This window comes from Elgaria multicarinata, chromosome 2, assembly GCF_023053635.1.
Source record: "Elgaria multicarinata webbii isolate HBS135686 ecotype San Diego chromosome 2, rElgMul1.1.pri, whole genome shotgun sequence".
Taxonomy (NCBI): domain Eukaryota; kingdom Metazoa; phylum Chordata; class Lepidosauria; order Squamata; family Anguidae; genus Elgaria; species Elgaria multicarinata.
This window is the reverse complement of record NC_086172.1, coordinates 179,217,392-179,241,501: the sequence shown is the minus strand read 5'-3', so window position 1 is coordinate 179,241,501 and position 24,110 is coordinate 179,217,392. Positions and strand designations below refer to the sequence as shown.

Below are 24,110 nucleotides of genomic sequence, written 5' to 3'. Positions count from 1 at the left end.
TGTGCATGCATTTGAAAAACAAGATGGCTATGCCCAACCCATTCCCCAGGCACTGGAACTTGGGTGGAAGATGCCAAATTTCTGCCAGTTGCAAAAATACTGTGTGAACAGTTATTATACACATACGCATGTCAGTGTAGAGGTTTGCATATTGACAATGACCTGTGTTTGACAAAGACAGCCTTCCCCAACCTGGTGCCCTCATGATGTTGGACTACAACTCCCATCATGCTGGCTGGGAATGATGGGAGTTGCAGTCTGACACACCTGGAGGGCACCAGGATGAGGAAGCTGGACTAAGAATATAAGAAGTGCTGTGCTGGATCAGACCAAGGGTTCATCTAGTCCAGCACTCTGTTCACACAGTGGACAACCAGCCATCGGCCAGGGATGAACAAAGCAGGACATGGTGCAACAGCACCCTCCCACCTATGTTCCCCAGCAACTGGTGCACACAGGCTTACTGCCTAGAATCCTGGAGGCAGCACACAACCATCAGGGCTAGTAGCCATTGATAGCTCCAACTCTCTTTTAAAGCCATCCAAACTGGTGGCCATCACTACATCTTGTGGTAGTGAGTTCCATAATTTAACTATGCGCTGTGTGAAGAAGTCCTTCCTTTTATTTGTCCTGGATCTCCCACTAATCAGCTTCATGGGATATGACCCCACTGGGTTCTAGTATTATGGGAGAGGGAGAAACATGTCTCCCTGTCTACATTCTCCACACCATGCATAATTTTGTACACCTCTATCATGTCTCCCCTTAGCCTCCTTTTCTCCAAGCTAAGCAATCCCAGCTTTTGTAACCTTCCCTTGTAGGCGAGATGCTCCCGCCCCTTCATTGTCTTAGTTGCCCTTTTTCCAGCTCTGTGATATCCTTTTTTAGGTGCAGTGACCAGGGCCGGTGCTACCATAGAGGCCACTCAGGCGGCCGCCTAGAGCACCAAGCTAAGAGGGGCGCCGGGCACAGTGCAGCACTCACATGTGTTGGCTGTAAGCCGGCCCGGCCTGAGGATTCAGCTGGGCCTGGCGGGCGAGATGGCGCCCCACACCTGCCCAGCCGAAGCGAAGCCAGGGACACTGGGGTGGGGGTGGGGTGGCTCCCTGTTTGGACTTCCGGAACACGCCCGGAAGAGAGAGAGAGAGAGAGAGAGAATGTATGGGTGAATGGAGTGCATGGGGTCTTTGAGTGAATGCATGTGTTCATGCGTGTGTTTGTTTGGAGAGTGATGCTGAGTGTGTGTGTGCGCGCACACATGTGAGTTGGGGGGGATGATTTGGAGGTGATATTCCTATTAAATAATGCATTTTAGACCCATAGACGTTCCTTTCCAATTTGTTTGCTACGATTGGCATGACGTATTTCTTGCGCTTTAAAATAAATTTAGCCGTTTCAAGTTTTGTGCTTCTTATTTTTTCCAGGAAACATCTGTTCTTAAAAATCAAAGTTGGCATTTTTGGGATGGGGTGGGGTGAAAGTAGCTCACCTTGCCTAGGGCGCAAAATAGTCTGGCACCGGCCCTGGTGGTGACCAGAACTGTACACAAGTTTTCTAAGTGTGGTCGCACCCTAGATTTGTATAAAGGCAGTAGGATACTGGCAAGCAAGCCAGAATTTGCATCTCTCTGTCGTTTATGGCAACTTCCTTTTAGGCTACGTGCTACAACGCCGTTGCTGAAGTCTCCACCTTGCCCGGAAATGGCTTTACTCAGAAGGGCTGGGTCTCTGGGCTCGGTTTCCCTGCGGGAAGGCGGGGTTGGGGGGGGGGCAGGAAGAGGTTGCCTCCTGTTTGGCCTCTGATGCAAGCGAGGGCATGACCGAAACAAATGATCTGAAAACTTTCTTTGAACCCCAGACTCAGGAGAGGATCGTTTCCAGACGACGTCAGCCAAAATACGTAAAGCAGAATAATAACACAGCCTCAAAACCAAGCAACAGAATCCATGAGCGATTTAAAATGACAGCAGATAAAAGCTTTATTCTAAAAAAGATTGCTTTAAAAAAAAAGAAAGCCAGGATGTTGGGGGTTTCGTTACAGAGATTTGCATGTAATATGCAATTTGCCCTTGTAGTGTTGTTGGAAAGATTATTTATTGAAGATGAATGTAAAGTCTTTGATCACTCTAGCATGTTATATAAATGCAAGTGATCTTATTGTTAGCTGTACCCAGTGGAAGCTGGTGACTCCAGTTTCAGTAGGGCAGTGGATCTGCTCCGGGTTTCAGTCACAACTCTAGAATCATAGAATAGCAGAGTTGGAAGGGGCCTAAAAGGCCATCAAGTCCAACCCCCTGCTCAGTGCAGGAATCCACCCTACAGCATACTTGACAGATTGTCCATTTGCCTCTTGAAGGCCTCTAGTGTGGGAGAGCCCACAACCTCCCCAAGTAACCAGTTCCATTGTCGTACTGCTCTAACAGTCAGGAAGTTTTTCCTGATGTCCAGCCGGAATCCGATTCCTGTAACTTGAGCCCATAATTCCGAAGCACCTTAGACAGCTCTTTTAGTGTTCTCACTGGTTCTGACTGAAACCCCAAAGCGGATTCACCACTCCATTGACAATGGAGTCACCAGCTTCCGCTGGCTGCAGCTAAACTATTCTGTTGGTTTTTAAAATCCTAATTGCCTGTTTGTTGATTAGGTCACTGGCCATTTAGACGATTGTACTTGTGATGTTGAGACGATTGACAGCTACAACAACTACAAGATTTTCCCCAGCCTGCAGAAACTTCTAGAAAATGATTATTTCAGATATTACAAGGTAATTTTCGTGACTTATTCGCTGTCCTCCACACACACACACCGTCCTGCTCCCCAAGCAAATACTCCAGCCACCCTTTTCTAAAAAATGTGTGCTTGCTTTACCAGAACGTGCATTGTCCATTTAAAGGTCTGTGGTTTTGAATCTTTTCCTTATGAGTCAAATGTGATTCAAAATGTGGATTGTGTGACGGTTACTGGGTTACAATTGAAACTTTCTCTTACCTGCTAGAGAGAGCGAGATCGTGTTCAGACACCACTTTAGTCCACTTTGGCTTAATAAGCTAAGCTTAGTAGCTTATTATTATTATTATTATTTATTTATTTATATAGCACCATCAGTGTACATGGTGCTGTACAGAGTAAAACAATAAAATAGCAAAACCCTGCCGCATAGGCGTACATTCTAATAGAATCATAATAATATAATAAGAAGGGGAAGAGAATGCACCAAACAGGCACAGGCAGAGTAAAACTAACAGTATAAAAGTCAGATCAAAATCAAGTTTTAAAAGCTTTAGAAAAAAGAAAAGTTTTTAGCTGAGCTTTAATTTATTTTAGAATTCATTTTATTTTATTTATTTTAGAAATAGTCCATGAAGGCTCAGTTCAGACAATGCGTTAGTCATAGAATCATAGAATAGCAGAGTTGGAAGGGGCCTACAAGGCCATCGAGTCCAATCCTCTGCTGGAGCGTGTCCAGAGGAGGGCAACCAGGATGATCAGGGGTCTGGAAACAAAGCCCTATGAAGAGAGACTGAAAGAACTGGGCATGTTTAGCCTGGAGAAGAGAAGATGGAGGGGAGACATGATAGCACTCTTCAAATACTTAAAAGGTTGTCACACAGAGGAGGGCCAGGATCTCTTCTCGATCCTCCCAGAGTGCAGGACACGGAATAACGGGCTCAAGTTAAAGGAAGCCAGATTCCAGCTGGACATCAGGAAAAACTTCCTGACTGTTAGAGCAGTACAACAATGGAAGTTACCTAGGGAGGTTGTGGTCTCTCCCACACTAGAGGCCTTCAAGAGGCAGCTGGACAAGCCTCTGTCAGGGATGCTTTAGGGTGGATTCCTGCATTGAGCAGGGGGTTGGACTTGATGGCCTTGTAGGCCCCTTCCAACTCTGCTATTCTATGATTCTATGATCGTTTTGTCTGAACCCAGTCCATGAGAAAGAACGTCTTTTTAAAAATCTGTTGTCTTTTACATACCATGTGCTGGGCTTTCAAATTTATTTCAAAGTGAAAAAGGTTGAGATGGGGAAAGTACAGGCCTCCATTGATGTTGGACTACAACTCTTTTCATCCCTCACCACTGACTATGTTGGCTACGGCTGATGGGGGTTGCAGTCCACCAACATCTGGAGCCCACATGTTCTCCACTTCTACATTAAACTATTGATGCTTATGCATTGTTCTAAGAGGCTGCAAATGGAGTGAGTATCCGTCACAGGGCATGGCGCTTTACCAGATAGAAGAGGATAGGTTCCCTGCCCTGAGGAACTTACAATCGAAAACCTCTGACACAAGGGAGACAATAGAGAAAGGGGAGAGGAAGGGAGGGAGGAGTGAAGAGGGCGGAAACATGCATTTGTTTCAGTTACCTGTACTTAGATTTGGTTATGGTGTAGTTCTGAGACTCAGAGAGTATGTGGTTATGCCGAAGGCTGCAGAAAAGGTGGGTTTTGAGGAGAGATTTGAGGGAAATATTAAACTTGTGGGTGCTTCTAAACATTCCCACCTCCTGGTCTTTTCCTTTTCCCTTTTTTCCCCTTTCCCCCCAGAATTAGAACAACAAAACACCGCTGGAATAGCAATAGCAAGGGGTCACCATACCCCCAAAAGATGCAAAGTTTTAAAGCAGTTAGTAGGTGCAATAGCAAGGGTCATTCAGAGTATTGAGCTAATGTACAACTCTAGATACATCGGAGAGCCTTGGGGTGAAAACATAGGTCGTACGGGGAGGAACATTGCCTAGCAGCCAGATGAAGCCCAAATTAGTTCCTCTTTTGGCCTGGGCTGTTTTTGTATGTATAAAAAAAAGACTGGAATATTCAGTATGTTCTGTAGTAGTGGTGGTTTCATTCTGTTAGAAGCTTGTCCTGATTTGCTCTGCTGTCTTATACTACTGGCTGCTTAGCCCGGAGACCATCTGTTTATGATTCATAAAGTTTGCCATGTCCTTCACTTTTTGGATTCAGTTTGCTTTATTCAGCCGCTCCTGCTAACACCTCCCCCCCACCCCCGGCAATCTCTCCAGGTAAACCTAAAGAAGCCATGTCCTTTTTGGAGCGACAGCAGTCACTGTGGAATTCGAGATTGTGCCGTTAAGCCATGTCCATCTGTAAGTGCAAATAAACCACACGCTTTGTACACTTTGTAGTCGAGGCAGTAAGCCTGTGTGCACCAGTTGCCGGGGAACATGGGCGGGAGGGTGCTGTTGCACCATGTCCTGCTTGTTTGTCCCTGGTCGACCGCTGGTTGGCCACTGTGTGAACAGAGTGCTGGGCTAGATGGACCCTTAGTCTGATCTAGCATCAGGGCACATCTGATGTTCTTAGTATACTGGGCACTAAGAGAATTGCTTCTCATTGCCTAGTCGGCCTACGGACGGCTTGAGGCAAGGCAAGCACCAGGCCTTTGTAACACCCCACTTACTTCCACTTAGAAAGATTTCCTGCCACACTTTCGGATATGAGATTCATTGCATCAACACTTTCAGACGAGCGGGCGAAGGCAGCAGGCCACGGAGAAACAAGGGGGAGGCAGCAGCTTGCTCAAGGGTTTGCGGAAATATTATAAAAGCTACAAAAACCAGGAAATATAATCCCCCCTCTCCCCACCCACCCCAAAAAAATCCAGCCCAATGAAGACTGAGGATGCTCAACAGAGATAGGATATGGGAGAGCCATCAGAGAAGTAAACAGAAGATGTGGTGGTGGTGATAATAAGAAAGACACAGCAACTGTGTGTTTCTTTGTAACGATGGCCAGGGCTGAATTTATTTATTTATTTATTTATTTATTCCCTTTTTATACTGCCCAATAGCCGAAGCTCTCTGGGCGGTTCACAAAAATTAAAACCTTAATAAAACAACAGGTTAAAAGCACAAATACAAAATACAGTATAAAAAGCACAACCAGGATAAAAACCATGCAGCAAAATTGATATAAAATTAGAATACAGAGTTAAAACAGTAAAATTTAAATTTAAGTTAAAATTAAGTGTTAAAATACTGAGAAAATAAAAAGTTCTTCAGCTGGCGACGAAAGGAGTACAGTGTAGGTGCCAAGCAAACCTCCTTAGGGAGCTCATTCTACAGCTGGGGTGCCACAGCGGAGAAGGCCCTCCTCCTAGTAGCCACCTGCCTCACTTCCTTTGGCAGGGGCTCACGGAGAAGGGCCCTTGTAGATGATCTTAAGGTCTGGGCAGGTACATATGGGAGGAGGCGTTCCTTCAAATAACCTGGGTCCAAGCCGTGTACGGCTTTGAATGTTAGTACCAGCCCATTGAATTGGGCCCAGACCTGGACTGGCAGCCAATGAAGTTGTAGAAGGACTGGCGTAATGTGATCTCACCGGCCAGTCCCTGTTAGTAACCTCGCTGCCCTGTTTTGTACCAGCTGAAGTTTCCGGACCGTTTTCAAAGGCAGCCCCACATATAATGCATTGCAGTAATCCAAACGAGAGGTTATCAGAGCATGGATCACTGTAGCTAGGCTATCTCTGTCCAGATAAGGGCGCAGTTGGTATATCAACCTAAGCTGATAAAAGCTGCTGAAGGGTGAGCAACGTTGGCTGCAGCGACTTCCGTGATAGTCCAGTCTCTGGTGAAGGACTCTTTAATGCTCCCCCCACTTTGGGAGCAGTAAGGCTGGCTCTGGGAGACCCCCCCCTCCTTCCTTCCTTATGTGCTTCAGCCTCGCATTTTGAGCCGTTGGCCAAAGGCCGCTCAGAAAGCAGCTGTGCTGCCTTAACAAGGCCCAGATGCTTTTGGACCGGAAAGGGCATGTTGAAGGTCAAAGGAAAAGCACCAGGGCCCCAGCTGTGGACTAGCAGGGTCTGTAACTGGGCTAGTTGGGTCTGTAACGGGCAAATTGCCGCTTCCCCCTCCTGGGTTTCACCTGGCTGCCTAGTTGTCAACTAGCAAGCCAGGTGAGCTTTGGCTATTGGGCGGTATAAAAATGTAATAAATAAATAAATAAATAAATAAATAAACTAAGCATCAGAAGGGCCATGAAGGGGGTGTTGAATGTATCAACAGAACTTCCTAGCAGACAACTAGAGGATTTGGGGTGGATGTAGAGTGAGAGACAGTAACCCACCGCCCCCCGACTTCCTATTTAAAATGGGCTCCCTGCAAAATTCCTTGCTCACCGGGGAGTTAGAATACTAATGTCCTTGATTGGAAAATGAATTTAGCACAACCCTGGCTTTGATCTTGCAATCTCTGTTTTCAGGATGAGGTCCCAGGTGGAATTAGATCCGAGAGTTATAAGGTAAGATGGGGTTCAGGGCCAAAAAAACGCATCTAGAGCTACCAGGCGATGCCCCAGTCCTGGATGTGGGTCCGAATATCCAAGCACAGCTATATTCTCCACCAGGAAAAGGAAAGGAAAGGAACCTCTCGTGCAAGCACTGAGTCATTACTGACTCTTGGAGGGACGCCAGTTTTTGCTGACGTTTTCTTGGCAGGCCTTATAGCGGGGTGGTTTGCCGTTGCCTTCCCCGGCCGTGATTACCTTTCCCCCAGCTAACTGGGTACTCATTTTACCAACCTCGGGAGGATGGAAGGCTGAGTCGACCCGAGCCGGCTGCCTGAAACCAGCTTCTGCTGGGATCGAACTCAGGCCGTGGGGAGAGTTTCGGCTGCAGAAACTGCTGCTTTACCGCTCTGCGCCACATGAGGCTCTTTTGTATTCTCCACCAGCTTCCATTAAAAAAAGGAAAAAAGGGGATGAGTTTTTGAGTCATGGGTCTTCATAGTAGCCTACCAACCATCCAAGCTCGGCCTGACAGACTGAGGTTCTTGTCTGAAGCGGTGGTCAAACAGGCCTCTTTATTTTATTTAATGGATTTGTATGCCACCCATCAATAGATGGTTCACAACCCGCCCTCTGCCAAAATTTCGCCAAATCCATCCCTTCCTTTCCCGGGAAAAGTACCTTGCATCCATTCAAACAACCACCAACGTGTGTTGTTGATGGCCTAGTTGGGCAAACGGGGCAGGTGTGGGTTTTCGCATGGTACATACAACGGCCGGTGGCTTTCCTCAGACCAGGTCTGTTTTCGAGACTACTGTGTCCAACCTTACGGTGGGAGGCTTTCATCCGTTCCGCAACCTCCGGTCTTGCCTTACAGTATTCAAGAGAAGCTGCCACCTTCGTTGAAGACTGTGAAGAAGCAGAGAGACTTGGAGCGGTCGATGAATCTTTGAGGTGAATCTTCTTCTCTCGATAATCTGGGGTGGTTTGGTTTTGGTTCTATCCTGGAAGCTGTGAAGACATTTCCACACGCTTCCTGCTTCCTACGCTTTGCCTACGAACACTGATTTGGACTCTGAGAACACGGCCATTTCTACACCAGAGGGAGGGATGGAGGATCTCACGAGATCTTGATCGAGAGATCCTCCCCTTAGTCCACATGCGGGCATGACATCCTGGAGGGAAGGAGGGTGTGGCACCCGCCATTTTATTTTTTTTAAAGGAGACGTGCGCACATGCGCTCCAACTAAATTAAGTTTTTAAAAAAGAAGAAGGTCTGCTCCCCTCCCAGCCTGGTTCCTTCCCTCTACCGATCCCCGCTACTCATGGGGAGGAGGAAAGAAGCCGGGATGACCTCCCGTGGTCTTGGGATCGTCTGAGACCACAAGAAGAATCAAATTTTCCCAGAGAGTACTTATCTTTGGGAAAATCTGTTCTCGTCCCTCCTTCCTCCTGGGGTTCCCTGTGCATCACTTGGACACACAGGGACTTCATAGAATCATAGAATAGCAGAGTTGGAAGGGACCTACAATGCCATCGAGTCCAACCCTCTGCTCAATGCAGGAATCCACCCAAAAGCATCCCTGACAGATGGTTGTACAGCTGCCTCTTGAAGGCCTCTAGGGTGGGAGAGCCCACAACCTCCCTAGGGAACTGGTTCCATTGTCGTACTGCTCTAACAGTCAGGAAGTTTTTCCTGATGTCCAAACGGAATCTGGCTTCCTTTAACTTGAGCCCGTTATTCCGTGTCCTGCACTCTGGGAGGATCGAGAAGAGATCCTGGCCCTCCTCTGTGTGACAACCTTTTAAGTATTTGAAGAGTGCGATCATGTCTCCCCTCCATCTTCTCTTCTCCAGGCTAAACAGGCCCAGTTCTTTCAGTCTCTCTTCATAGGGCTTTGTTTCCAGACCCCTGATCATCCTGGTTGCCCTCCTCTGAACCCGCTCCAGCTTGTCTGCGTCCTTCTTGAATTGTGGAGCCCAGAACTGGACGCAATACTCTAGATGAGGCCTAACCAGGGCCGAATAGAGAGGAACCAGTCCCTCACGTGACCAGCCTGCATTTTCGGGCTGGTGTAGAAATGGCTCACGTTTCTGAGCCCTCCTGCAAAAGCAGCCACTGATCACAGCAACCGTAGAAGAGAAGAGGGTACTAGAGGTTCCCTTTTGTGGTCAGGAGCTGTTATGATCACTTCAACCAGTGGAAGCCCGGGTTCTAGTCCCCACTCAGCCATGATGCTTTGGTGACTTTGGGCCAGTCACTGATTCTTAGCCTAACCCACCTCACAGGGTTGTTGTGCTGAGAATAAAATGGAGAGGAGGCAGTGGATCAAGTATGCCACCTTAGGCTCCTTGGAGGAAAAGGCGGGACGTGAAATTTAACAAATAAATGATCAATAGATATCAATGGCTCTTGTGGATGTTTCAGTAACTGTCCCATCGTTCTTGGCATGGCTGGCACATGGTTGGCGCAGGGCACTCAAGAGCAGTGTCGCTGCTTACGTAGGGCCATTCTGTGATCCCGGGGCATGCTGGCATTTGTGGGGACGGGGTAGTCATGCAATAGCAGGTGCTGAGCACTGTATGCTTAGTTTTGTGCATGTCCCACCTTGTCCCAATCCTGACTTTTCTTTAATATGCGCAACCAGCTCATGCTCTTGTAGTGACACGCTTTTCCATGCACGTTTTGCAGCAAGGAGACCGCGGAGGCTGTGCTCCGGTGGACCCGGCACGACGATTCTTCGGACAGCTTTTGCGAAGTTGATGGTATTGTTGGCATCCGAGCACCTGTGCTTATTTGGGGCCCGGGGGGGAGGGGTGGGGCTCTTTCAGCCAGAGAGCTGAGCACCATGTTGGAAAAGCTGCATTCGAGTGGTGGGTGGGTCTGAGGATGAAAAGGGGGCAGACTACTAAAAAATACCACCGCAGTTTAGCTTAAAACTCTGGCTGTCACTAATTAATTATTATTATTTTATTATTATTTATTTATTTATATAGCACCATCAGTGTACATGGTGCTGTACAGAGTAAAACAGTAAGTAGCAAGACCCTGCCGCATAGGCCCCACGAAAGGCACTTCAGCAGTTTAGAAAGGAGTTTGTGGGGGGGGGGGATTGTTCAAAAGCCGGCAGAAGCCTGGAAAACGACCAAGGACCAGTGGTTGGGTGAAGGGAGATGAGGTCATGGGATGGGGGGCGTGGCCTTCTGGGGCATCCCAAAGGACCAGATTGGGACTCTGGATAGTTCTATTATGACATTTAGAATCATAGAATAGCAGAGTTGGAAGGGGCCTACAAGGCCATCGAGTCCAACCCCCTGCGCAATGCAGGAATCCACCCTAAAGCATCCCTGACAGATGGCTGTCCAGGCCTTCAAGAGGCAGCTGGACAACCATCTGTCAGGGATGCTTTAGGGTGGATTCCTGCACTGAGCAGGGGGTTGGACTCGATGGCCTTGTAGGCCCCTTCCAACTCTGCTATTCATTCATTCATTCATTCATTCATTACACTTACATACTGCCCCCATAATCAGAGCTCTCTGGGCAGTTTACAGAAATTCTAAAATTGAAATAAAAACAAGTATACAAAAATTTAAAACACAGAACATACACTGTAATAAATAAATAAAATAAAATACAAAGTATTAAAAACTGGTAAAAAACTAAACATGTGGGGATTAAGATGTGCCGCCATATGCCTGGGCAAAGGGGAAAGTCTTAACCTGGCGCCGGAAAGATAGCAGCGTTGGCGCCAGGCGAGCCTCGTCAGGGAGATCGTTCCGCAATCTGGGGGCCACCACCGAAAAGGCCCCGTCCCTCATTGCCACATTCTGAGCCTCTCTCAATTCTATGATTCTATGATTCTAAATGTTATAAAACTATCCGGAGTCCCAATCTGGTCCTTTGGGATGGTCCAGATTGGGACTCCGGATAGTTTTATTATGACATTTAGAACCATAGAATCATAGAAGGTGGTTCTAAGGATCAAAATATTCCCTTTTCTAGACATACAAATCCAGTTGGAGCCAGGGGTGGCGGTATTGTCTTGGTTGTTCCCTTGCTATTGTTAGGTGAACTTTAAAAGCAGATCCTCAACATACAGGAGGTAGAATTAGAAGGAAAAGAGAGCACAGGGCAAAGATGAATTTGCAACGCGTTCGATCCCATGAGACAAGCGATGGCTGCCCTTGGACAATCCTGAAACGGGAGAGAACGTGATCCCAGGGGCCTAGGCAAACTTTTATTGGGCCCAACGCATTTCAGAAAGAGATTTCCTTCCTGGGGTGGGGACGGGGACTTGTCCTTTCCCAAACGCCCTGCAGAAAACCTAGCAGACGCTTCCTCTGTTGCGAAAGACTCAGTTGTAAAAGGCTCTCGGCGCTTTTGCAACAGACGAAGCATCGGGGAGGTTTTTTGGGTTACGCTTGGAGAAAGGCGGGTGGCCCTCCGAGGAAGGAAATCTCTTGGCTAAGTGTATCAGGCTCAATAAAAGCTTTTCTTGGCACATGAAAGCACGTTTTCTCCCTTTGGGTGACATTATTTGAGCCTTCCCCTTCGCTATTTCCTCGTAGGCATGTGAGCAATAAACATAGTTGCTGCCACCACGCTGAGCACCCAAATGCTCTTGCCCCTGCTCCAAGGATCAAGCTGGGCACGCAGCTGCCGTAGCGCTGGGCTGCATTAGGAGGGCAACCAGGATGATCAGGGGTCTGGAAACAAAGCCCTGTGAAGAGAGACTGAAAGAACTGGGCAGGTTTAACCTGGAGAAGAGAAGATGGAGGGGAGACATGATAGCACTCTTCAAATACTTGAAAGGCTGTCCCACAGAGGAGGGCCAGGATCTCTTCTCGATCCTCCCAGAGTGCAGGGGAAGCTAGTTAAAGGAAGCCAGATTCCGGCTGGACATCAGGAAAAACTTCCTGACTTTTAGAGCTGTACGACAATGGAATCAGTTACCTAGGGAGTTTGTGGGCTCTCCCACACTAGAGGCCTTCAAGAGGCAGCTGGACAACCATCTGTCAGGGATGCTTTAGGGTGGATTCCTGCATTGAGCAGGGGGTTGGGCTAGATGGCCTTGTAGGCCCCTTCCAACTCTGCTATTCTATGATTCTATGAACATAGCGCGGCGGAAACGGCCTAGGGAGCATCCTCTCTCTCTTCCTCAGCCTCTAAGAATCAGTAGTGCTTCCTTCACTTACGAGGGCGGAAATGCTACATCTCAGCCACAGAGGTGTGACTAAGGGGCTTCGGATTGTGGGTTCAGTTTATTTATTTATTTATTTATTTCACTTATATACCGCTCCCATAGCCACGGCTCTCTGGGCGGTTTACAGAAATTCTAAAATTAAGATAAAAACGAGTATACAAAATCTAAAATTCTAAAACACAGAACATACACACATAAAGCATTAAAAACCGTTAGAAAACTAAACATGTGGGTGATTAAGATGTGCCGCCATATGCCTGGGCAAAGAGGAAAGTCTTTACCTGGTGCCAGAAAGATAGCAGCCTTGGTGCCAGGTGAGCCTCGTCAGGGAGATCATTCCATAGTCTGGGGGCCACCACCGAAAAGGCCCTGTACCTCATTGCCACACTCCGAGCCTCTCTCGGAGTAGGCACCCGGAGGAGGACCTTAGATGTTGAACGTAGTGACCGGGTATGTTCACGTCGGGAGAGGCGTTCCGTCAGATATTGTGGTCCCAAGCCATGTAAGGCTTTATAGGTCAAAATCAGCGCCATGAATTGGGCTCGGAAACATACAGGCAGCCAGTGCAAGCGGACCAGAGCAGGTGTTATATGGTCGAACCTTCTGGTTCCCGAAATCAATCTGGCTGCTGCAGTTTGCACGAGCTGCAGCTTCCGAACCGTCTTCAAAGGCAGCCCTACGTAGAGCGCATTGCAGTAATCTAACTTGGAGGTTACCAGAGCATGGGCAACTGAAGCCAGGTTATCCCTGTCCAGATAGGGGCGTAGCTGGGCCACCAACTGGAGTTTGTAGAAGGCACTCCGTGCCACTGAGGTCACCTGAGCCTCCAGTGACAATGATGGATCTAAAAGAACCCAGTTCTCCGATCAGGGTGTGTTTCAGGAGCCAGACGCTACTCAGCTGGGGGAAAGCTGTCAGAACCCAGCAGCGTATCTTCTCAGACGTGTTTGCTCTTTTTCACATGGGAATGTTTCCTTCCTAGATATCCAGTCCCCTGAAGCAGAGTACGTGGATCTGCTTCTCAATCCGGAGCGCTACACTGGCTACAAAGGCCCTGAGGCTTGGAAGATTTGGAACAGCATTTACGAAGAGAACTGCTTCAAGTATGTGCGTTTGAGCGGTCGGGCTCCTAGACTATTTGATGGAGAATGTTCATCAATGCGCCCATCCCCTCTAGCAGTATTTCCTGGGGATTCCTATCAATGTGTTATTTATTTATATTATTTCAAATGTTTTATCTCCAGCCACGGCTTCAGCTGAGGACCTGGCTTGGCTTGGCTGTGGATAGGGGGAACTGCAGTGAAGCAGAGGAGGGCCAGGATCTCTTCTCGATCCTCCCAGTGTGCAGGACACAGAATAACGGGCTCAAGTTAAGGGAAGCCAGATTCCGGCTGGACATCAGGAAAAACTTCCTGACTGTTAGAGCAGTATGACAACGGAATCAGTTACCTGGGGAGGTTGTGGTATCCTCCTACACTAGAGTCATTCAAGAGGCAGCTGGACAACCATCTGTCAGGGATGCTTTAGGGTGGATTCCTGCATTGGGCAGGGGGTTGGACTCGATGGCCTTGTAGGCCCCTTCCAACTCTGCTATTCTATGAAGCCATCCAGCCATGGCCTCAGTTCGGGCTGCTTTGCCCGTAGTACACCCTCCCCAATGGGCAAGTTGCAGGGGGTGGGTAAAGCACTCAGTGGCAGACTAAGGAAGGAATCCCCGGTTATCTCGGGTCATTGACTAGAGATAACAGGGGAATTCCCTTCCCAAACCCCGCCCCCATGGCCTCTAGGGGGTGGGGGTGGTGCCACTCCAATGCCTCCTTGCTGTAGCCTGCCAGTTGGAGGTTCCCCATTCACGGTCCAGAAGTTTCAAAGCATTTCACATGCATACCTTCCTCTTTCGCGTGGATGTCCAGGTCCCAATTTGGATGGCATTTAAAAGGGGGTTGGATAAATTCCTGGAGGAGAAGGCTATCAATGGCTACTGGCCCTGATGGTTGTGTGTTACCTTCAGTCTCAGAGGGAGTAAGCTTGTATACCCCAGTTGCTGGGGAACATGGGCAGGAGGGTACGGTTGCACCTGTATTCTTGTGGGTCCCTGGCCAACAGCTGGTTGGCCCCTGTGTGAACAGAGTCCTGGACTAGATAGACCCTGGATCCATAATGTTCTTATGGATGGTGCCATTTTTTGACCTTCTGATCTTTCTTCTTTTTGAGATGATTTGAACCTGTTTTAATCTGAATTCTGTGGGCCACCTTGAATGCTTCGCCCGAAGGGGAAAGGCAGGGTAGGAGATATAAAATAAGAAAATACAACCATGCCTTCCTCTTACTCAGTACCTAGAATGTTATCATAATTCCCGCTATTTCTGATGTTTAGGCATGAGTGCCGTCACTTATGCAGCCAAAATGACACCATCCGTGCACAAAGGGGATCCATTCGCAGGCCTAGGGGAACTCTGAAGCTTGCAGAAGTACAAAAAATATTTAGTGGGGGGAAACCCTTATGGGATAGAGGTGGGAAGCCATAAAACATCCCAGTGTGGACTGGGTGTGTTCAGTGCCAAAGGAATATTGACTGTCTGTTGGCGGGGGGGGGGGGGGGCTGAAATAGCAAATATGACCATTCCACACAGCAAGGACCTACTTCATAGAATCATAGAGTTGGAAGGGGCCTATAAGGCCATCGAGTCCAACCCCCTGTTCAATGCAGGAATCCACTGTAAAGCATCCCTGACAGGTGGTTGTCCAGCTGCCTCTTAAAGCCCTCTAGTGTGGGAGAGCCCACAGCCTCCCTAGGGAACTGGTTCCATTGTCGTACTGCTCTAACAGTCGGGAAGTTTTTCCTGATGTCCAGCTGGAATCTGGCTTCCTGTAACTTGAGCCTGTTATTCCGTGTCTTGCAGTTTGGGAGGATCGAGAAGAGATCCTGGCCCTCCTCTGCGGGACAACCTTTTAAGTATTTGAAGAGTGCTATCATGTCTCCCCTCAATCTTCTCTTCTCCAGGATAAACAGGCCCAGTTCTTTCAGTCTCTCTTCATAGGGCTTTGTTTCCAGACCCCTGATCATCCTGGTTGCCCTCCTCTGAACACGCTCCAGCTTGTCTGCATCTTTCTTGTCACCGTGATATACATGGGTTCAGACAACACACTAACTCACCCAGTGTGGGTGGTTGTTGAACTGTGGATTTGTCTGAATACAGCACTTTTTCTGCAGGGCAGCTTGTTAACCAATCTAAACAAACCAACAACAAGCCATGGTTCTCAAAGTGGCTCGCTCGAGAAAAAGAAACCAAAGTTCATGGCCAACAAACCACCCTGTGGAAAATGTGCTGTATTTAGACAAGATGTTAACCCATGCGGCAGAAAAGATGTTCCATTCAAACAACACGGTAACCCATGGTTCAACAACAACCCACGCTGGATGGGTCAGCGTGTTGCGTGAACCCAGCCGTAATATCTGTGAGTGGAAAATCTTTACGTCTTGAACTCTTCAGTTTTGAGAAATTGACTAAAGCTATTAAAAAACAAATTCAGAACAAAACACAATTCGTCCTTGAGGGTACCTGAAAGATACTCTTCTGCCATAGAAACTTGCCTGCCCATAATTCTGATTCTCTTTGGAGTCTCATTTCCAGGTATCTCTACCTTTGGAGCTTAGGCAGGTAGCAATCAAAGAGATGCCTTTCTCTGAGCTGCAACCCCAGTTGTGGGATGCTTCCCCAGTCACATATATTTCATAGAATCATAGAATAGCAGAGTTGGAAGGGGCCTCCAAGGCCATCGAGTCCAACCCCCTGCTCAATGCAGGAATCCACCCTAAAGCATCCCTGACAGATGGTTGTCCAGCTGCCTCTTGAAGGCCTCTAGTGTGGGAGAGCCCACAACTTCCCTAGGTAACTGGTTCCATTGTTGTACTGCTCTAACAGTCAGGAAGTTTTTCCTGATGTCCAGCTGGAATCTGGCTTCCTTTTACTTGAGCCCGTTATTCCGTGTCCTGCACTCTGGGAGAATCGAGAAGAGATCCTGGCCCTCCTCTGTGTGACAACCTTTTAAGTATTTGAAGACTGCTATCATGTCTCCCCTCAATCTTCTCTTCTCCAGGCTAAACATGCCCAGTTCTTTCAGTCTCTCTTCATAGGGCTTTGTTTCTAGACCTCTGATCATCCTCGTTGCCCTCTTCTGAACACGCTCCAGCTTGTCTGCGTCCTTCTTGAATTGTGGAGCCCAGAACTGGATGCAATACTCTAGATGAGGCCTAACCAGGGCCGAATAGAGAAGAACCAGTACCTCACATGATTTGGAAGCTATACTTCTATTAATGCAGCCCAAAATAGCATTTGCCTTTCTTGCAGCCATATCGCACTGTTGGCTCATATTCAGCTTGTGATCTACAACAATTCCAAGATCCTTCTTGTTTGTAGTATTGCTGAGCCAAGTATCCCCCATCTTGTAACTCTGCATTTGGTTTCTATTTCCTAAATGTAGAACTAGGCATTTATCCCTATTCAATTTCATCCTGTTGTTTTCAGCCCAGCACTCCAGCCTATCAAGATCACTTGGAAGTTTGTTTCTGTCTTCCAGGGTATTAGCTATCCCACCTAATTTTGTGTTATCTGCAAATTTGATAAGCGTTCCCTGCACCTCCTCGTCCAAATCATTAATAAAAATGTTGAAGAGCACTGGGCCCAGGACTGAGCCCTGTCATACCCCGCTCCTTACCTCCCTCCAGTTTGAGAAGGTTCCATTGATAAGTACTCTTTGAGTCCGATTCTGTAGCCACTGTGAATCCACCTAATAGTTGTTCCATCTAGCCCACTTTTAGCTAGTTTGTTAATCAGAATATCATGGAGCACTTTGTCAAAAGCTTTGCTGAAGTCAAGATATATGACGTCCACAGTGTTCCCACGGTCCACAAGGGAAGTTACCCGATCAAAAAATGAGATCAAATTAGTCTGACAGGATTTGTTCCTAACAAATTTGTCTTGCGCATGTTCTTTTGGCCGTTAGCCAACAACTGAAAATGGTTTTATTTGCCTGGCTTTTTGATGAATTCCGTTGCTCACAGCTGGGGTCAGTTGGTTTGTTTAGTGAGGGCTTTATGGGATGTTATTGCAAATTGCTTTAAATTTCTTGTAAGCTACTTGGAAGGTCTTTTGGGAGAAAGGTGAGATAGAAATAGAAGTATAGCTTCCAAATCATGTGAGGTACTGGTTCCTCTCTATTCGGCCCTGGTTAGGCCTCATCTAGAGTATTGTGTCCAGTTCTGGGCTCCACAATTCAAGAAGGACGCAGACAAGCTGGAGCGTGTTCAGAGGCAACCAGGATGATCAGGGGTCTGGAAACAAAGCCCTATGAAGAGAGACGGGAAGAACTGGGCATGTTTAGCCTGGAGAAGAGAAGATGCAGGGGAGCCATGATAGCATTTCAAATACTTAAAATGTTGGCACACCGAGGAAGGCCAGGATCTCTTCTCGATCCTCTCAGAGTGCAGGACACGGAGTAACGGGCTCAAGTTAAAGGAAGCCAGATTCCAGCTGGACATCAGGACATCCTGACTGTTAGAGCGGTACGACAATGGAATCAGTTACCTAGGGAGGTTGTGGGATCCTCCCACACTAGAGGCCTTCAAGAGGCAGCTGGACAACCATCTGTCAGGGATGCTTTAAGGGGGATTCCTGCATTGAGCAGGGGGTTGGACTGGATGACCTTAGAGGCCCCTTCCAACTCTACTATTCTAGGATTCTATGATAGGGAGGTGGTGGGCTCTCCCACACTAGAGGCCTTAAAGAGGCAGCTGGACAACCATCTGTCAGGGATGCTTTAGGGTGGATTCCTGCATTGAGCAGGGGGTTGGACTCGATGGCCTTGTAGGCCCCTTCCAACTCTGCTATTCTATGATTCTATGATTCTATGAAATGTTTTAAATAAACAAAGTTGATGGGGGGAAAAACACACCTCTTTCTTTGTCTCCCTAGGCCACAGTCCATCAAAAGGCCTTTGAATCCATTAGCTTCTGGCAGAGGTAAGCCCGTCTTTCTGTTGCCTACTGGAGGAATTTGACGTTCTCAAGGTGCAGAGTTCTGCACTCAGCTGACATTCCGCTCGGCCAAAAGTGGGTAGCAGGTGAAATCTGAAATGGTGCGAACAGTGCACAATTTAGTATATTTTCATGTCTCCATTTAAGCTGCATGCTCCATCCTGCTGTGCTCCTAAAATAAGATGCATTTTAAAAAAAACAAAAAATGAATAAAAGAGGTTTTTGAATTTAGGTCAAGGAACTGGGGAGGAGGAAGCAAAGTCAGAGGGAATGGGGGACTTAACAGTTGAATGGAAAAACCACAAGGCGTGCAGCTCAGAATTGGGTGCAGAGTTCAGCTTCCCAAGATGTTCGACTTCCACAAAGAAGAGCAAGTTCCTAGTCCTTATGGACCCAAATACAGGCTTAAAGTGAGTGCAGGCAATGCTAGTAAAAGCTGGTAGGGTAGCTGAATAGGATTCCCAGTAGACTAGGAATGGGGCTTCTGCTCCCTGTCCTCTCCTCATTGCAGCTTTTCCAAACCTGGCGTCATGTCTGGCCCTGCTTCCCCTGGGTTGGAAGAAGGTGTTTCAGGTGATCAATCAGAACCAGACTCTGAAGTAGAGGAGTCGGTGCCAGACACAGGCCAGCCCTGGACCAGTGGGGGAGAAAGCTCTCACGGCCTCTTCACCAGCTGGGAGTGAACCCTCTCCAGAGCTTATCTCCTCAAGGGCAAACAATACACAGTCACTGGGAAGCCAATATTCTTCCGAAGGGGAGAGCATGGAGAGCTTAGCCGATCCTAGAGTACGCCGCAGACTAAAATGGGTGGAGCTAAAGGAAGGTGAGAGAAAGTCTGCCCGGCTGGCGTCCCGTCAGAAGCTGCATCTAGGGTTGCTTGTGCACAGAATTTTTAGTATCTTTAGTGCAGATCAAACTCAGTCCTTGTGTTAGGGGAGCAGTCAAGGAGCATAGTCATGCAGGGGCCTTTTGAAGGCGGCCTATAAATATATTAGATAATAAATAAATACATAAATAAAAACTGCTTTCTGAAATTTAATATGAGTAATGCAACTTTTTTTAAAAAAATTGCTTTTGCAGCAGCAGCAGGAGAAAATGAAGGTGAGTGTTTCCGACTGGAACCAAGGAGGAATAAATCTGTGGAAGTATAGAGCCGTAGATAGTTAGTTAGTTAGTTAGTCTCTGCAATCACAAGAGAAATGTCAGGATACGGAAGAGCAGAAAGTTTACCGCTGCTGATGGCTCATGCCCGTCCAACCATCTTTCTGTGCTTCCTCGCAGCATATGACCCTCTCTCTCCTGAGGACTGCTTTCCATTTTGCAGAAGCCAGTGGTGGGCAGGCCCAAAATATCATCACGTTTTCGCCTAAAGCTCTTTCTGCAGCGACTTAAGCTTCAAGAGAAGCATCTCAACCTTTTAAAATGGGGAAGAAATGGCACAAAAGTGGGGAGACCACCCAACGATTGGTGGTTAGCAGAAAGGGGGTGGAGCCATGGATAGGGGAGGAGCTAGGGAAAGGGGGCGTTGCCATCTGGGGAAGCCTGGAGGGCCAGACGTGGTCCCCAGGCTTTATGTTCTGCACCCCTGGTCTGGCATAATTTAATGGGACTAAGTTAGGCTTGGGAGTGAGCATGTGGGATGATGGCAGTGTGTGTGGGTGACCTAGCTTCTTGGGTGGGACCGTGCTCAGGCAATGCCTCTGTATGCTTCATAGGCAGAAATGGTGTCCGACCTTTGTTTCATTTGGTGGCTCTCAAGCCTGTATATATCAGTTGCTGGGGAACATGGGTGGGAGGGTGCTGTTGTACCATGTCCTGCTTGTGGGTTCTTGGTTGACAGCTGATTGGCCACTGTGGGAACCGTACTGGATTAGACAGACCCTGGGTCTGATCCAGCACTAGGGCTCCTCTGATGTTCTTCTGATTTTAATGGGTAACTTCCTATCATGAAAGAATCCTAGTGATTATTTACTGTTGTTTTTATATTGTTGTTTTTATGTTTTTAAATTTTATATACCTTTAATGTTTACTGTTTTAACTTTTGTAAACCGCCCAGAGAGCTTTGGCTATGGGGCGGCATATAAATGTAACAAATAAATAAATAAATACTCCTTTTCTTTCTTTCCAGGGAATATGTTCTACAGCTGGCTGCAAGGTAACTTGCATTTTTGTTTTCCTTCTTCCTCGGCGATGAACGCCATGTCAGCCCTTCTGCTTCCTTCATTCCATTGGCGAAATGAGCCGTGGCGAGGTCAAGTTTTTTCACCCTCTGCCGTGGGCGGACCCTTCCCCCCTTAAATCGGTCCATGTTTCTTTCAGGCCTCTGTGTGGAGAAGAGGGCCTTTTACAAGCTCATTTCCGGTCTCCATGCAAGCATCAACATTCATCTCAGCGCCCGGTACCTTTTGCGAGGTTGGTGTCACTACTCAAAGTTTTGAACGTGAACATCTCCATGTTATCTGTGTCAAAGATAAAAAATCCACTTTGGTTGTAAGGCAACTCTTATTGAGCGTAATTCAGCTGTACGGAGGGAGTCCTACAGATAAATAACCTCTCCCCTGGCAGTGCGAAAAGCAGGTATATTTATACACAGTAGCATCTTAACCAATTAGCAGTTGGCAAAATTCTAAAGCAAAACAGAGACAGATCAAAGAAAACTTCTTCGTTATACCTTATCGACAGGTGGCCCATAACTCTTCTGGCAATGTCAGATTGACCTTGATGGTCAAACTATCTTATTTATCTTCTACTATATCAAGAGGTCTTGACAGTTAGAAATTCCAATTAAGCATTCCCTTGCTGATATAACAGTTTTAGCATTACAGCATATTCAGGCACATACATTATTCCAACCCTTGGAGAGCTCTTTTAGGCTTCTAACTGGTTCTGGCTGAAACCTGGAGCGGATTCCCCACCCCACTGACATGGAATCCACCAGCCTTCACTACTGTCAGCCAAGTGAGGCCCATGCTTTGGGGCTGGGGGTTCCTTTTGCTTCCAAGCAAAGAGTGTCCTTCTCCGGGCCTACTGCCAAGGATGTTTTTGCACTCCAACTCCCATCCGTCCTCACTATCGGCCCTGTTTGAATTGAACATGGTTGCTATTCATAGAATCATAGAATAGCAGAGTTGGAAGGGGCCTACAAGGCCATCAAGTCCAACCCCCTGCTCAATGCAGGAATCCACCCTAAAGCATCCCTGACAGATGGTTGTCAGATGGTTGTCCAGCTTCCTCTTGAAGGCCTCTAGTGTGGGAGAGTAGTGTGTTGAACGTGGGAGCTTCTGCATTCGAAGCGTGCGATCTGCCACAGAGTCACGGGCCCTCCCCTTTCCATATCAGAACTTTGTTACCCCCATGCAAATCCGTGGAGAGTTAGTATTACAGATATTAAGAGAATCCAAGCCACCACCAGCTTCCCCGAACAAGCCCAATGTCTGATCCCCCAGCTAACCTCACCAATCAGCAACCCAGAAGTATCAGCAAGCTACAGGTCAGGCAGGATGTTTTCAGAAGAATCACCAGGACCTGGGTCCCCTCCAGGGCCTGATGCAAGGGCGTGTGTATTCGGGGATTAGCAATGCCCACTTTTGACCCTGGCTGGGTCTAGAGTGAACCAACCAGGGCATGGTCTAGGGCAGAGCCAGAAGCAAAACGAGGTTCTCAGCAACAATACTTCTTCACGCAGCACATAGTTAAATAATGGGATTTACTACCACCAAATGTACTGATGGCCACCAATTTGAATGGCTTTAAAATGTCAGCTTTGCTGAAATCGAGGACTTCTTCACACAATGCATAAACTGTGGAATTTGCTACCACCAGATGTAGTGATGGCCACCAGTCTGGATGGCTTTAAAGGGTTTTTTTTGCATAAATTCCTGGAGGAGAAGGCTATCAATGCCTACTAGCCCTGGTGGCTATGTGCTACCTCCAGTAACAGAGGCGGTAAGCCTGTGTACACCAGTCGCTGGGGAACATGGGCGGGACGGTGCTGTTGCACTATGTCCTGCTTTGTGGGTCCCTGGCCGATGGCTGGTTGGCCACTGTGTGAACAGAGTGCTGGACTAGATGGACCCTTGGTCTGATCCAGCAGGGCTCTTCACATGTTCTTACGTTCTAACCCCACAATTTATTTATTTATTTATTACATTTTTATACCACCCAATAGCCGAAGCTCTCTGGGCGGTTCACAAAAATTAAAACCACAATAAAGCAACCAACAGGTTAAAAGCACAAATACAAAAAATACAGTATCAAAAGCACAACCAGGATAAAACCAGGCAGCAAAATTGATATAAGATTAAAATACAGAGTTAAAACAGTAACATTTAAATTTAAGTTGAAATTAAGTGTTAAAATACTGCATGAATAAAAAAGTCTTCAGCTGGTGACGAAAGGAGTACAGTGTAGGTGCCAGGCGGACCTCTCTGGGGAGTTCATTCCACAGCCGGGGTGCCACAGCGGAGAAGGCCCTCCTCCTGGTAGCCACCTGCCTCACTTCCAAGGGATTTTGAGGCCAGTGCCAGGATAATGCAGAGACGACGTAGGAGATCTAAGATTGGATCTTGCAGTGCCTTGTCTTTTTGTTCACTTTGCACCCGGCTTCCAAGTTTGATTGGAGCAGCGGTGCTGGCAAAAGGGAGTATTTAACCCTTTCTCTCTGCAACATGTCTCCTATCTAAGTCTTCCTCTCCCCACACTTACGACAACACTGTTCCCAAGTGCCATCCTTTACTTTTCCCATGGGAGGGAACAGCAAGCAAGTGGGAGAAAGCAAACAGGTGTGAGGAGTAAACTTTCTCCCCCACCCCACCCGTCCCTACCATTTCATAGAATCATAGAATAGCAGAGCTGGAAGGGGCCTACAAGGCCATCGAGTCCAACCCCCTGCTCAATGCAGGAATCCACCCTAAAGCATCCCTGACAGGTGGTTGTCCAGCTGCCTCTTGAAGGCCTCTAGTGTGGGAGAGCCCACAACCTCCCTAAGTAACTGATTCCATTGTCGTACTGCTCTAACAGTCAGGAAGTTTTTCCTGATGTCCAGCCGGAATCTGGCTTCCTTTAACTTGAGCCCGTTATTCCGTGTCCTACACAATGGGAGGATCGAGAAGAGATCCTGGCCCTCCTCTGTGGGACAACCTTTGAAGTATTTGAAGAGTGCTATCATGTCTCCCCTCAATCTTCTCTTCTCCAGGCTAAACATGCCGAGTTCTTTCAGTCCTCTTCACAGGGCTTTGTTTCCAGAGCCCTAATCATCCTGGTTGCCCTCCTCTGAACACGCTCCAGCTTGTTTGCATCCTTCTTGAATTGTGGAGGCCAGAACTGGATGCAATACTCTAGATGAGGCCTAACCAGGGCCGAATAGAGAGGAACCAGGACCTCACGTGCTTTGGAAGCTATACTTCTATTAATGCAGCCCCAAATAGCATTGGCCTTTCTTGCAGCCATATTGCACTGCTGGCTCATATTCAGCTTGCAAGGCTGAAAGGCAGGATAGATATGGAGTGGAGATGGAATCACCTCTGCCCCGTTTATCTGCATCGTTCCATGGTGGGTTTTGCTTGTTGGGCACAGTAGAGAGCAGCCTTTTCCAACCAATGGTCTCTCGATGTGTTGAACTACAAT

At 47.6% G+C, this 24,110-nt stretch overlaps 1 protein-coding gene across 2 annotated transcripts in view; it reads left to right on the top strand.

Moving 5' to 3' along the window:
• The window catches only part of ERO1A (endoplasmic reticulum oxidoreductase 1 alpha), a 59,157-nt gene that overhangs the window by 8,794 nt on the left and 26,253 nt on the right, over positions 1-24,110 (top strand). The window contains exons 2-11 of one of the 2 annotated variants that reach the window (XM_063118204.1): positions 2,644-2,763; positions 5,022-5,105; positions 7,221-7,259; positions 8,122-8,198; positions 9,937-10,010; positions 13,431-13,551; positions 18,424-18,470; positions 19,566-19,586; positions 20,614-20,640; positions 20,805-20,897. In XM_063118204.1, the coding sequence (XP_062974274.1) occupies positions 2,644-2,763; positions 5,022-5,105; positions 7,221-7,259; positions 8,122-8,198; positions 9,937-10,010; positions 13,431-13,551; positions 18,424-18,470; positions 19,566-19,586; positions 20,614-20,640; positions 20,805-20,897 (703 nt within the window). Of the gene's footprint in view, positions 1-2,643; positions 2,764-5,021; positions 5,106-7,220; positions 7,260-8,121; positions 8,199-9,936; positions 10,011-13,430; positions 13,552-18,423; positions 18,471-19,562; positions 19,587-20,613; positions 20,641-20,804; positions 20,898-24,110 lie in introns of both variants that reach the window. The other variant, XM_063118203.1, reaches the window with a different exon arrangement.